We start from the raw sequence: 13,952 nt of genomic DNA, 5'->3' as shown, positions 1-13,952 counted from the left end.
AATTCTCGAACTCATCTGATTTCAAGGCCCTAGCATTGCATCTGCATGACTAGATATGTAATGATGGGCAACTGGATTGGATTAAGATAGGAACAACGATGAAAACCATGAGGCCTGTCTTCTGTAGGGCCATGCTGATGAATGGTATGTATTATCATGTGGAGAAGAAGTGGATGACAAGTTCGAGCTTTGATGCAGCTAGTATTTCTCCAAAGAGGAACCACAGGGTTTAACGAAAAGGAAACCCAAGCGGACATATCGTCATGACATGTATGATGTGGCCCATCAAATCATTAAACTCAGTTTCCACAACCATCAGGTGGTTACAAGACGAAGTCCAACCAGCGGTCAACATTATTCAATCAGCAGCCAGGATCATCTAACTGGTTGTGAAGGATCAACATCCGAATGCTCCAGAAATCACGCAAGATCACAGCTCATTTAAGGATTTCCAGTATTTTTCAACAACAATGCCTTCACTGGAGCAAATAGGAATTTCACTGGCAAGCTTTAGACTTTCCAATACGAAAATGCCATTTCACTTTGAAAACAATCACCATCGTCTGACATACCAAACAAGGACCATACATCATCAAAATCATTCAGAGCAGCCCAACTCAATATCAGGAGTTGAAATATCCCATAAAGAGCCTAAAGCTAAAACACAAACCTACAACCATCAATATAACAGCCTGAAACAAAGATTCAAAGGAACTTACCATATCGCATCTAACTCTGAGGCGAGGCTTTGGCCACTCCACTCTGAACAGCAGGCTGAGCACCAGGAGGCGCAGCATCATAGGACCCATGCATGTTGCCACCTGCAGTACTGTCTGTGGTATACACAGGAGGTTGAGCGTACCCACCTCCATACGAGTCTCCGTACGGCTGCTGCTGTTGCTGCCCGTAACCTGGCTGGGCCACAGGTGGTGGTGCACCATAAGGCTGCTGCTGGCCATAGCCTGGCTGTGGAGCTGCCGATCCAAAACCAGACGGTGGGCCACGGAGGTGAGTAGGATCTTGCTGAACATAGCCAGATTGGGCCGGTGGTGGCTGAGAATGAGAATAACCTGGTTGCCCTGGGGCTGGCTGAATATAGCTTCCCTGAGAAGTCGGAGCTGGTTGGGTTTGCCCATAGGCTGCCTGAGTAGGTGGCGGCTTCTGCACCTGAGGCTGCCCATAGCCAGGCTGCGTTACTGGTGGTGTCTGCCCATAGCCAGTTTGGGAAGGTGGTTGGCTCCCATAGCCTGGCTGTGATGTTGATGGCATTCCATAACCAGGCTGGGTACTGCCTTGAGCAGCATAGCTTGGCGGGTTGGTAGTAGGCTGTTGACCTGGGTAACTTTGTTGGCCTGCAGCTGGAGGCTGAACAGGTGGAGGAACAACTGCAGCAGGAGGATGGCCTGGGGTGGGGCCAGCTTGTGCTCCGTAAGAGGGTGGTGCTCCATCTTGATTTGGGTTAGCCACAGTTCCATAAGTGGGTGCTGAATTGTAGCCTTGGTGGTCATATCCTGGTTGAGGATTCGTCTGTGGCTGACTATAACCCGATTGAGGCCCCGGCGCAGTGTAACCACTGCCATACCCATCCTGACTATAACCTTGCTGTTGGCCAACAGGTGGCTGCGAGTAATTAGATTCCCCACCATACGACCCTTGTGGATTGTAATTAGAAGCTGGTGGCTGACCATAGTTGTAAGTGGTGTTATCAGCTGGAGCAGAAGATCCTCCAGGAGCTGGTTGATGCTGCTGCTGTGGTTGCTGGCTATAATAGTCATATCCGCTGCCTGGCGCGCTTTGCGGATTTGCTGGGGCTGCAGTTTGATCCCAGCCAGAGGAGTATCCACCAGATGTTGGTTGAGGCGGATAGCCTGCATAAGGTGGCTGAGACATGTTGTACTGAGGTGGTGGCCCAGGATAAGTTCCAGGCTGCATGTAGCCATAACCAGGTTGCTGCATTTGAGGAGGGCCAGGTTGGCCCCAATTTGTCGGTGGCCGTGGAGGACGGTACCCTTGTTGAGTATACCCGCCGCCCATCTGTGGATTTCTAACACGATTCTGCATAAAAAGGTTTTTCTGTATGAACCAAGGTAACCTTGTAATAACAACAACAATGTATAAGCGGCAACATGATGGACTTCTGGAAACTCTTATCATCAATTTGTCATTCATGGGTCCAATACAAAGAAGCATATAGAGAGACATCAAGGCATTATTATCTAAATGAGGTCCAACGTGTTATATGCTCACATGAAAAGAGAAAGAAGCCGCCTACTTACCACCATGGAGGTGAATTTCAAGCTACGTCAGCTGGTGCCCATCCTCTCCCTACTTGAAGTGAATGGGTTCTAAAACGAATGGTAGCAAAACACTATATACACATTTTCTTACAAAAAGCAGAAGTATACAGAACTGATTGCCATAAATGGCAACAGACAATAAAAGTGTCTGACCAAGAAGAACATGACTCGCATCACTATAACATCCAATAATTATGGCTAATCAGTGTGTGTGTTCAGCAAGACATTAAGGCGTGCATTCCAATATAGCCAATGAGAAACTACCCATTAAAATAACGTCTAGTAGGCCTCTCTCCTTCAAAATATCAATTAGCAGTTATCAGGAATCGAGATTCGAGACCATACCAGTGCCATGCCAAGGAAATACCAACAATAGGCTTGCCTAAAACCCTGCACCATGTTGGTGTAACCAACACAAGCTAATCCTACAATAATTCCCAAAAAAAATTGAGTCATACTATGCAAGCAATGAATAGCAACATTCAGGATTGACTCAAGGCTATAATCCCAATATTTATTCACTGGAATGAGTATCAGACTTGATTAAGGTATTGCTTACAGAACTTTGATATCAAGGACGCATTCAAGTCGTCAACCGTAATGAATATCCAACATAGGAAACCTGCTTCCACAAGCTAAAGATTCAACAAATCCAACAGACAGGTCGAGGAGTATAAATTAAAAGAGATAAATATGGGTGCATTCCCTTCATAGAAGTTCCATAATCTCCAAAATCCAAAAATATCACTTAAGGACAAACTGACCTGTTCTCATGAATCTCAAACTATTTCTTCATGATCCACAAAATAAGTAATTCAAGAACTGCTAGCTGCAGTTTATATAAGAAAGTAATGGATTCTAACACTTTAGCAGGTTCATAATCTCAAATGTATATGACAAATTTATCCATAAGAGAGATTTGATGGCTATTGCATGGTATGTAGAACTTGGAGAAAGATTAGAAATGGAATGGGCAGGTTCAAGACTCTCAAAGAAACAAGTATTTTCTGATAGCTGAATCCTCCTTCCTAATAGGTGACTGCTTATGAATGCCTAAGTCTTACTTCTCAACCAGCAGTTTCCCACAGCCAAATATGAGTAGAACTGCAACTGCTTGACACTAAACAACCAACCCAACAAAACCAAAAACTGGATGGATTTGCATTTTGAGAACAGAAATATAGCAGCATCAACAGATCATGTGGCATATTGCAGATCACAAAAAAGTCACCAGCTTAACATGTCCTCACTCTCCGAACTTAACAACACCTTACATTGGGAAAAGGAACAAATATACTAGCACAAACTTTTAGAAATAATCGATACCAGGCAGGTAATCAGTATAAAAATAAAAGCGTAACCACATAATGAAATGGATATGCAGAAACAAGCACCAGCACTTAAAATCTCAGGGAAGTAAATTGAGATAACCAAGTGCAGTTATCTAAGAAGTTGATCCGAACATAAATAAGTTCAGCATACACCTCTCGTGTTTTTCTTTACTTTTCTCTCTATTTTAAAAAGAAAAACAGAAGTAGATATGTACAATAGGAGGAATGGTACAAGAATGTACTGCAGCAGCAGTCCAAAAGAGTACATAGAACTGCACGTGGATTTTGCATGAGGAAACCCAGAGGTTCATACGAAATAACAGGTGCATAATCAGTCAACTTGTCACATTAAATTATAAAAATCTGGGATTAAGAAGTATATGACTAGACTTTCCAAGGATGATATACCCACCATAAAACACTGGTATCTTTCAGAAACAACACCCAGAAGCCAAGTAAAACATGAGAAATAAATTAAAAATAATAATAAAATAATTAGAATAATGAAATTCATAGTAGCAATAGCACTTAAAAAACAATGATACATTTATACCAGAACATTTAAAGAGAACAAATGAACTGTACTAACATCAACCACAAAAATGATGACCAGTGGCAGAGACAGACACAGAGATAAGTATGGAAGATTCAATATACAAATCATAAAATATCATCAAAAAATATAGGCAAAGGTTAGAAAAAAGATGCCCCATGTAGTTCAAAAGAAACTACCAAGCAGCCAATTAAAAAATCAATTATAATTTATAAACAGCCGAAACAATGAAATTCATAATAGTAACAGAAAACAAATGAATAATAATAGATTGTTCATAATATTCCCAAAAAGAGAAAAATAAATAGGCATAAGAGGTTAAATATAAAACACAAAATAGCAAAGATCCATATAGATAAAGGTTGCAAGCAAAGATCAAGACATAGGACCACAACTTAACGGCATAATTTTTAAGGAATAACAAATGGAAGATTATCACTGCCAAGCCACTGAAAAATGCTTATAAAACAAATAAATAGAGGCAGAAATTCAAGAGGCTTGCTGATGGCAACAAACACGACATTGAGCAAGAGGATTCTAAGCATTCATCGTTTCTTGGGCTCTCATGCAAAACAACTGTTTGTCGATTTGATGTCGAGCCGAAGGATACCTCAGTGCAGATACTACACATTTATAGTTGTTGGGAAACATTTACAGCACTACATATATTGGTTCATTTATTGAAGGCGCAACCAACACAACACATTTTTTTACGACAAGTTGTAAGGACTCAATCCAGTGTGTGGTAGCAACCAAGTGAGCTAGATGTTAGGTGATGGAATCTGTGTCAATCATATGTTAGGTAAAGGGAGGATTTAACTGCTGAAGATGGTCCAAATTGCAAAGCAGAACAGCTGTGCGTTAGAAAATTTGTTACTAATTTTCATGTTTATTTCTCTTCTTTTATTGTTCTTCAAAGGGAAAAAAAATTAACTAAATGATAGAATATGAAAGAGGATATCTTTTTAGGTAAACATACTAACATCCAAGAATATCCTAAAAGAAACGTAAAAATAAACATATGTATGATGTATCAAAATGCAAATACTTACAAGTACATATTACAGAATATATATATATATATATATATATATATATATATATATATATATATATATATAGAATACACATATTACAGCATGAAGAACAGAAAAAAACACATCAAAAATGCAAATACATACAAGTACATAATACAGAATGTAAATATATAAAGTACAGAACACAAGTTTTACACTATGATGCATGCACACACACACACACAACACAATACCAACAGACAACACGCACACGGTCGGTCGACAGACAATACCACCAGAGTGAAATCAACAACTACCATGCAAGCTACTGCATGGATATTGACCAAGACAATGCATTCAGATTATAATCACTTCCAAACATCTAATGCAATGGAATTTGGAAGGCGTACCCCTTAGTTCATGGCATGGTCACTAACGTCCTTGCCTTTACTTTTCGTGGAGATATTGCAACTGGCACGCATTTGCATGTGCACAGTACTGACAGCAGGATTTAGTATGACATGCCCAGGAAGTGGAAGGTTCACAGCCCTGGCCAATCTTGCTGTGCCCATGATTGGTTTGAACAAAGCATATCATCGCATGTATGCAGTTCATGAGATACTAGGTTAGAGCCATTTTACTCAGGACAGAAACCCGGTAAAAAATGATAAAATACTATTCCCTAAACACAATTAGGAGTGGACTTGTTCTTTGACTATTTTCAGGCAAAACAGCGGTCCGGTATACAAGCCGATCCAGGAAACTCATACATACCTCACTGATGACTTCATTGACCAATTGTTTTGCAGATTCAATTTGTTCTTTGGTGCCGTCAATCTGTACGGTTCTCTCTGTTGATGTATCACCGGGAGGGGGATGCAACGGTATCAACTGGACAAAAAATGTAGAAGGAAAAGACACAGGTATCAGTATATCACAAGCACAGTATACTATTATAACTCAAATTGCTCTAGAGCTGACAGCATGACCATGTGAATAATACCCGCAAAGAATGTTCATGAATCATGAGGACAAATACCGAAACAATGACCCAGATAAATATGAAGGGTGGCAAAGGAGAAAGGAGAATGTTATGGCAAAAGAGAAGAGAGAACGCTATCTCATAGAGATGCTTGTGTCACTGACCTGAATGCGCGCTCCTGACCTAGCTTGCATATTTTTTATCGTCTCACCACCTTTACCAATGATCAATCCGACCTGAAAAGAGGCACAATTCAAAAACTACCCAGGGAAAGAACAGAAAACTTACCTGAGCAAATACAACATTATAGTTTCCACTCACCTTGTTGTTAGGAACTTTCATTGTAAATTGGTCAGCACCAGATTGCCCAGAACTGAACCTTCGAGCTGCAACTATGCCAGAACCCCCTGCTTCAGCCTGCATCAGCTATAATGGATTAAAAAAAAAAAGATAGAAAAAAGAAATCAAGGAAAAAATATGATATATAATAAATTTAATTAGTAGTGAGAAAAGAAATAAGGAATATAGAAATGTCTGAATTGGTTGAATTAATACTACCTCTGCAAGAACATCATTAATTAACTGCTCAGCCTTGCTGATTTGCTCCTGAGTGCCAATAAGTTCTACTAGCCTAGTCTGAGAAGTAGGGTCAGCATCCATATCCCTGGTTACTTGAATCTTAGCTCCTGACTGAAGCTGCAGATATTTAATCGTTTCCCCACCTTTCCCAATGATAACACCAACCTGCTTTCAAAATCCAAATTTACTGATTAAACAATTGCTTAGGATGTAACATACAACTTCTGAAGAGAAGATTCCTGCAAACATGGAACAGTTACCCTTCCATTTGGAATATCTATCTTTTTGCTTGAACCTTGGAAACCATAAGCGATTGGTAGAGATGTGGGAGGAACTAGACCAACTTGGGTATTTGGCAGTGGCTGTCCCTGAGGCTTCTGTGCAAAGTCTGTTCGCCATAAAATAAAATAAAAATCAGAAATTGACACTTAAAAGACCTTTTTTCCCTGATATGAATATAATGACTAATGACCAAAAATAATATCAGCATAGTGAAATTCGAGCTCAAAACTTCACAAGATGAGAGTAGTAATGCAGGAACCGAAAACTTCACCAAATATGTTTAGTAATAATGCATGTGCTCCAACAGATATAACAAAGTGGACAGAAACAGCATGCGCGCGCACTGCGGACAAAAACCTAACCAAATGAATTATACGATTTCCAAAAAATAAAAAGAATCAGTTGACCCAAAGACATCCATTCAGTGGGTATCAAATGTACACTTAAAGGGGATGTTGCAAATGATCCAAGTTCAGTGGCTAAATATTCATTGATCAAAATGGTTGGGATCATCCAACCGGTGAATCAATCAACAAATTGGACAATCCAGATTGACAAAATGGCCAACTGCGCAGATTGTGAAGCAGATTATCACTATAATTGCTCATTCTCAATCAGCGTCTAAGAATGGAAAATTCATCTACTGCATCCTAATAGTATTCCTAACCCGTTCCAGCAGAAGGGTGCTATGCTATATCCGGTTGCAGCAGCAAAGTAGAACAATGTCCAATGATCCAGACTGTTCATTAGGCAGGATTAATCATGGATTGATCACACTCCAAGAATCGCACAGATAATACAATGTTACCCTATTGGTGGAATTTTGCCCATTCAGTACCAATCAACACCAATAATCTTTCCTACCATCGGCATGAAGGCACTGATCGAGCAGTTGGCATCATCCAGTTAGCAGGATCTTTCTACGGGTTTACACCAACGGGATACCCAATTTGTGCGAAGCACTCAGGAAAATAAAATCAGAGCTTTGCATGCTGGTTAAATTTCCCAACCAAAAAAAAAAAAAAAACTCCAGACGAATGTCAAGACCTTAAAAATCCTACACATCCTACTGGCAGCCTTTTTCCAGATTCAATGATCTGCTGCCACTATTCATTTCTGCCATTCATTCATAGCCTGCTGAGCAGACATTTAAGATCGCCCAATCCACAAGATCTCTCGTCCACCGAACGGTACACCATATGAATGGTTTGAATCATCTACTACCATGCCAGCACACCATATGATAAGATTAGAAATTCACAACCGCAAGCAAAACCCTAGCATCACCAAGCAGTCCACAACTGAAAGCAAAACCCTTGAAACGCCAGAAACGTCAAAATCACCAACCATCACTGACCTGCCGTCGGGCCGAGCCCGAAACCCTTATCGTTCGCGTCGTCTGACCCGCCATTCTCGATGCGGGGGCGCTTCGCCTCAGCGGTGTTGAAGATCCGAGCGGCGATCTCCTGGGCCCGCTGCTTGGCGAGTTGGAAATCAGCGTCCGCCGGGGGAGGGACGTTGTTGTAGGAAGGAGGAGGAGCATGGGAGTCCGGCGAGGGAGATGCGATCGGCGCGGAGAAGCCGGTGGCTCGGCGAGCGGGAGGAGGAGGTGTTTGGTTGTTGCTGTTGTTGCTGTTGGTGTCCTCGTATTTTCGCTTGTTGTCGTTCGCTGTAGTCGTTGCTGTGGGCGTTCGAGAAGCGAGCTGCGGATCTTCCGCCATGGAAGGCTTCTGAGTTTCTGCCGAGAGAGAGAGACAGACAGAGGGAGAGGGAGGGAGGGAGGGAGGGAGAGTGGCTCTTAGAAACCCTAGATTTAGCGGGAGGGGTGAGACATTTTATACATGAAGCCTGTGATCCTCGGGCCGAGGATATGTCCCCGGCAGGGCTGCAACTGCAACTTTGTTTGGGCGCAACCCTATCCGTGGGCGAACGGAGGTTTAGGCTGGACCGGGGCAAAAACCCCACGGCCGGACCCAGGTTGGCGACCCCAAGCGAACCTTTTCATCTATGATCCCATTATGGCTTGCGTGCAGGACGTTGTTTACGACCGTCCGTGATGTGGACTTTTTGTTACGTAGGGTTTATATTGGACCCCTCAATGTAGTGGAATCTATGGCATAGGTTTTGTGAGAGGAGTTGTCCATGTTTGACAGTTAGTTGGGGCAGTTTGGTTGATGGTAAATAAATACACATGAGAAAAAAGAATGCTTGGTTGATGATAAACCGTGGTAATTAGAATCAATGTGAAATAGAATACAACAAAATTACATAAGTTGGAATCCTCTCAAAATACTAAAGATGCATATAATAAGAAGAGCCAATTTTTCATATGTGGGTGGCTCACTGAGTCTTAGGGGTTGTTTGGCATCATGGATTTGGGGGGATTTGAGGGGGTTTCACATCCCCCGGTTGTTTGGTAGCATAAAGTAATTGGGGGTTTCAATACAGGGCGTTTCAAATCCCCTCAAAGAGAGGATTTGAAATCCATGGTGAGAGCTCCCAAACTGGCCAAGAGTGTAGATCTTGAAAGCCTGGATTTGGCACCCTGGATAGGAACCAACTTTAATCCAAATATAGTTATAGTATAGTTGCAGGGATTTGAATTTAATTACTAAATCAACTTTAATATCTCGAATTAGTGAATTTATATAATTTTTTATACAATGGTTGTAATAAGCCCGTTGAAATATATACTTTGCTAAAAAAAATGATAAAATTTCAAGTCTCGGATGGGCCACAAGCACAAGATCATGTCCAAGTGACTAACCAGCAATTTTTAACCATTGATCTACATGAACAATGTTTGGACGATGTTGATCATCATATTAAAGTAATTATAGTGATGCAATTGATCATCATATTAAAGTAATTATTTTAGAATATCATTAGTGAGTCATGTGTCCAATAGACTAATAGTCCAGTGATACACATGTTACACATGCAACTATGAGAATGATTTTAGATGTAATCCAAGGTCTCACCTTGGATTTGAAACCGCCTGATCGAGGGAATTTGAAACCCTCGGTTACTTTATAGTGCCAAACAACCTAGGGGATTTGAAATCCCCTCAAATCCCCCTAAATCCATGGTGCCAAATGACCCCTTATAATTTCCTTATTTTAACCAAAGTATATATTTCCATGAGCTTATTAAAATTACTTGTTTTAACCAAAATATAGATTTCCATAGGCTTATTACAATTACTTATTTTAATAGAAGTATATATTTTCACGGGCTTATAACAACTACTATGTCTGGAGGTATCAAAACTACTTTACTTAATGCATTTAATTAAGGCATTTAAACACTGATTTTGGATTCCTGTGCATAGCAGTCAAAGGCATTTGAACTTACACAACCAAGGATTCTAGTTCACATTGATTCAATTTACCATGTGATTTGGATTATGGTGTATTCCAATTATAGACATGCAAATGAGCCATTAACTTTCAAAATCATTACACATGTAATTAATGTACCTACAAGCCAAGAAGATGTAAGAAAAGAGGTGAAAGATGAATAGACGAAGAATATCATCTCTTCTATGTGGTATAAACCTTAAACCCATAAGGTGTAATGGCTCTTGGATCCACAATAAATAAAGGGAAATTCAAAATATCTTGTTAATGTCCCTTCTAAAATAAAAATACAATGCTTTAAATAATAAAATGCAAACTCTAATTAAGAGTCATAATTTGAATAAATTATAATTTATCTAAAATAGTGAATTTTATTAAAAATATAAAGTTCTGATTTAATAATGAGAGATTATCTCTAGCATGATAAGAAGAAAAACTTAAGAAAAGTACGTATATTAAAACTTTAAGACAGAGGAGATATGTCTAACTTAAAACTTATTAAGATTAGTAAGTTTTCCTAAGACCGTGATTTTGAATTGGAAGAAAACATTTTATTGTGAAATGAAACAACGTAGCACCCTGGCTAGTTGGCCCCTGGTGGCTTGTTCTTGTCAAAATCCACAGGTCGTGCGTCCCGTAATGATACTCAAATCAAAAGTTATGGTTGAATTATGGTTCTCACTTTGAATGCAATTTTCTCCCTATATATAATGAATTTCATTGATCCGGACACATTTGGGGCCAGGTACGCCATACCCTATGTAAAAGTGGGCCCGAATCTGACAGACTAGGTCTGCTTCTGTTCAGGATTCTTTCAATTCATTTGTGTCAAAAATAGGTCTGCAGCCCGCTCCACATCACAGGACGTGCTTAGTAACATTATTAGCACTTTGATGATAACAAATGCATTAATTACTTGAATCTTACACACTCACACCTTTATGAAACTGAGATGGCAACAATTTATTCTCTCTTTTTTTTGCAGGTGATGGTATCGAGACTAATTTTATAAGAAATGTGGCGATGAGTTTCACTTGTACCACCTCTCTCCATGTCTCGACATGACATGGACGTGAAAACGAGTCTATGTCTATCTAGAATTTCTAACACACATGGAAATAGGAGAGCATTGTGTTTAAATATGACTAATCTAGGTTTTCGATCCATGTACACCCACTTAAGAGAGAAACTCCAACATGGAAGATATGGTTTATACACAAGATCGACTCCAATCCCACAGGCTAAGTTTTTTAAATTCCCTTAATTTATTTTGTTTATGTCGTAGTTTTAGACTTTAATTTAACAATGTTGTTTGGATAGTTAAGAGTGCTTATTTGTTTTTCTAAAATCATATGAAATGTAGAGTAAATGAGCTATCACTATAATTTATAAGTATTTACTTGGCTAAGGTCTTGGTATCGATCCCTAGCGGAGGTGGCTAACATGGAGTGTGTGTACTGACATGGGTGTGTACTAACAAGCTAACCCAAAAAAAAAAAAAAAGAAGTGTTTACTTGGCTTGTAAATCAATTGTAAAATACATTTGAAAAAAAAAAAGGTAAAGTAAATTGCAATCATCACACATTCACACTAAAGACATAATGAAGTAAATTTATCATCATTATCAAATGTAGGTGATGTTATTACAAGCTTACAAGAGTAAATAATCATTACACAGTCACCACTGGAGATGGGGCACGAGACGACTTGACTCGACATACTCAACTCGTCTGACTTGTTCAAACCCGACTCAATCCAAACCAAGTGAGTGAGTCGATCCAAACCGAGTAGACTTTGTCCAATCCGAACTCAAACCGAATCGAGTTCGTGGTCTTAACCCGATATCCAGCCAGTACTGACTTGACTCGACCCAAAATCCAACTCGGTACTGACTGACTCAATTCTAAACTCGACTCATGTGTGTGTATACATACATACATACGTACGTACGTACGTACATACATACATACATACATACATATATATATATATGAAACCCGTGTAGCTGATGGAGAGGCTGCAATTGGAGTTGTACACGAGTCGAGCTAGGCCAAACTCAGCTCAGCTTGACCCCACCATGACCCAATCTCGACTCAGCTCAACCCCACCATGACCTAAGCTCAAGGTCAGCTCGACTTGGTCTTCAAGCTCAACTTAGCTCGTTGGTTCGAGTCGAGTCGAGCGAGCTATTCAAGTCAAGTCGAGTTGAGTTAATATTATTTTACAAATTATTATAAAATAATTAAAACAATAAAAAATCAAGATTGTTATAACTGAGACAAGTGCAATGGCAGCACATAACAAGTTAATACAAGCTAGCAAATAACAATATAAGAATATTATAAGAAAACCATAAACTCACTCAAAATTCATTGGCATCTTGTTAATACGATACATATGAGGAATGTCTTCCCGACCGACGGATAAGAGAGTTATCACCTTCATCTGAACTTAATCCATCAACATCACTTTCCACTTTCTATCCACTTGAAGTATTTTTAGTTTCATCGATGACAGGAAATATGTTTGCAAATCCATATGTGTTATCTTCTCCGGTGTGATTGTTTACTTCTTCTAGGTGGTGAAACTTCACCATCATGTTCATGTATAGATTTAGCTAACTTTTTCAATTATTCTTTATGAGCTGATTTATAAGGAGTTCCCAACATCTTATAGAATGATGAGAGCATGGAGAGAAACTTTAATGTTTTATAGTGCTTTTTTTTTAATGCTCGGCCCTGCCTCGACGTCATGTTGTATTAGAGGACATCGATATCTAAATGCCTCTGTCTCTGCATCTTTCTTATATATCTTCAAGGAACGTTTCAGTTGTTCTTCTTCCAGAGCTTTTAATTTGACATTTTTCTATTATTCCTTCTTACTAATTTGTTGCACTCTCTCTATTTCTGAACATTCATCTATTATAATATGCTTGTTATGATATTTTATGTGGCTGGTTGAATTTGGTGTGGAGACGATTGGAGTTTTCTTATTTGAATCTAAGAGAGCCTGAAATAGAATTCGTACTTCCTGCGAGGCATTAGGACATGGTTTTGTATCTCCTCCCCGCCGAAATAAGTGTATTCTTAGCCGATTTGTTTTGTTGACGAATTTATCTCCACACAAATGATATTTAATTTTCATTATTCCATATGTTGAGGAGTAGACTTGGGTACCGTAATCCCAAATGTCGACGGACGGGTCATTAAATGACGTTTTTGCACAAGAAATTTTGTTAATAAAGGATAACATTTTTACAAAAAAGTCATGAAGCCAATATAATTTTCAAGAAATAAATTATAGTGCGTTCAAAATTTTAATGTCAATATCAAGTACTCTACTCCAAAAATAACAGAAATTAAAGTCTTACTCAACAAGTAATAAAGATTAAGATGTCCAAAATATTTAAAACAATGTTTAAACTTTAAACATATGAAGGTGCAGTGCTAGTCTCATCTTGACTCTCGGTCTCGTCCTCTTCATCAAATGAACTGCCACCCCAAACTGGACGTAACCAATCTTGCATTCAAACAAGCGCTTCAATTGTTTTAAG

At 39.4% G+C, this 13,952-nt stretch overlaps 1 protein-coding gene across 3 annotated transcripts; it reads right to left on the bottom strand.

Moving 5' to 3' along the window:
• Positions 1 to 523: 523 nt before the first annotated feature.
• Positions 524 to 8,859, bottom strand: LOC131217219 (uncharacterized). Of its 3 annotated transcripts, XM_058212080.1 has the most exons (8): positions 8,398 to 8,859; positions 7,019 to 7,146; positions 6,738 to 6,926; positions 6,501 to 6,596; positions 6,344 to 6,415; positions 5,972 to 6,088; positions 720 to 2,055; positions 524 to 563 (listed from the first exon to the last, which is right to left on the bottom strand). In XM_058212080.1, the coding sequence occupies exons 1-7, from the start codon at positions 8,759 to 8,761 to the stop codon at positions 730 to 732; spliced, it is 2,292 nt and encodes a 763-aa protein (XP_058068063.1). In that variant the 5' UTR covers positions 8,762 to 8,859; the 3' UTR covers positions 524 to 563; positions 720 to 729. The 3 variants fall into 3 exon arrangements, with proteins under 3 accessions (XP_058068063.1, XP_058068055.1, XP_058068069.1); XM_058212072.1 differs by having other exon boundaries at positions 524 to 2,055; XM_058212086.1 differs by having other exon boundaries at positions 524 to 2,055; positions 6,738 to 6,923; positions 8,398 to 8,858.
• Between the last annotated feature and the right edge of the window lie 5,093 nt (positions 8,860 to 13,952).

Source organism: Magnolia sinica, chromosome 1, assembly GCF_029962835.1.
Source record: "Magnolia sinica isolate HGM2019 chromosome 1, MsV1, whole genome shotgun sequence".
In the NCBI taxonomy this organism is placed as follows: Eukaryota; Viridiplantae; Streptophyta; class Magnoliopsida; order Magnoliales; family Magnoliaceae; genus Magnolia; species Magnolia sinica.
The sequence above is the reverse complement of the archived record's forward strand: the minus strand, read 5'-3'. Positions and strand labels throughout refer to the sequence as shown.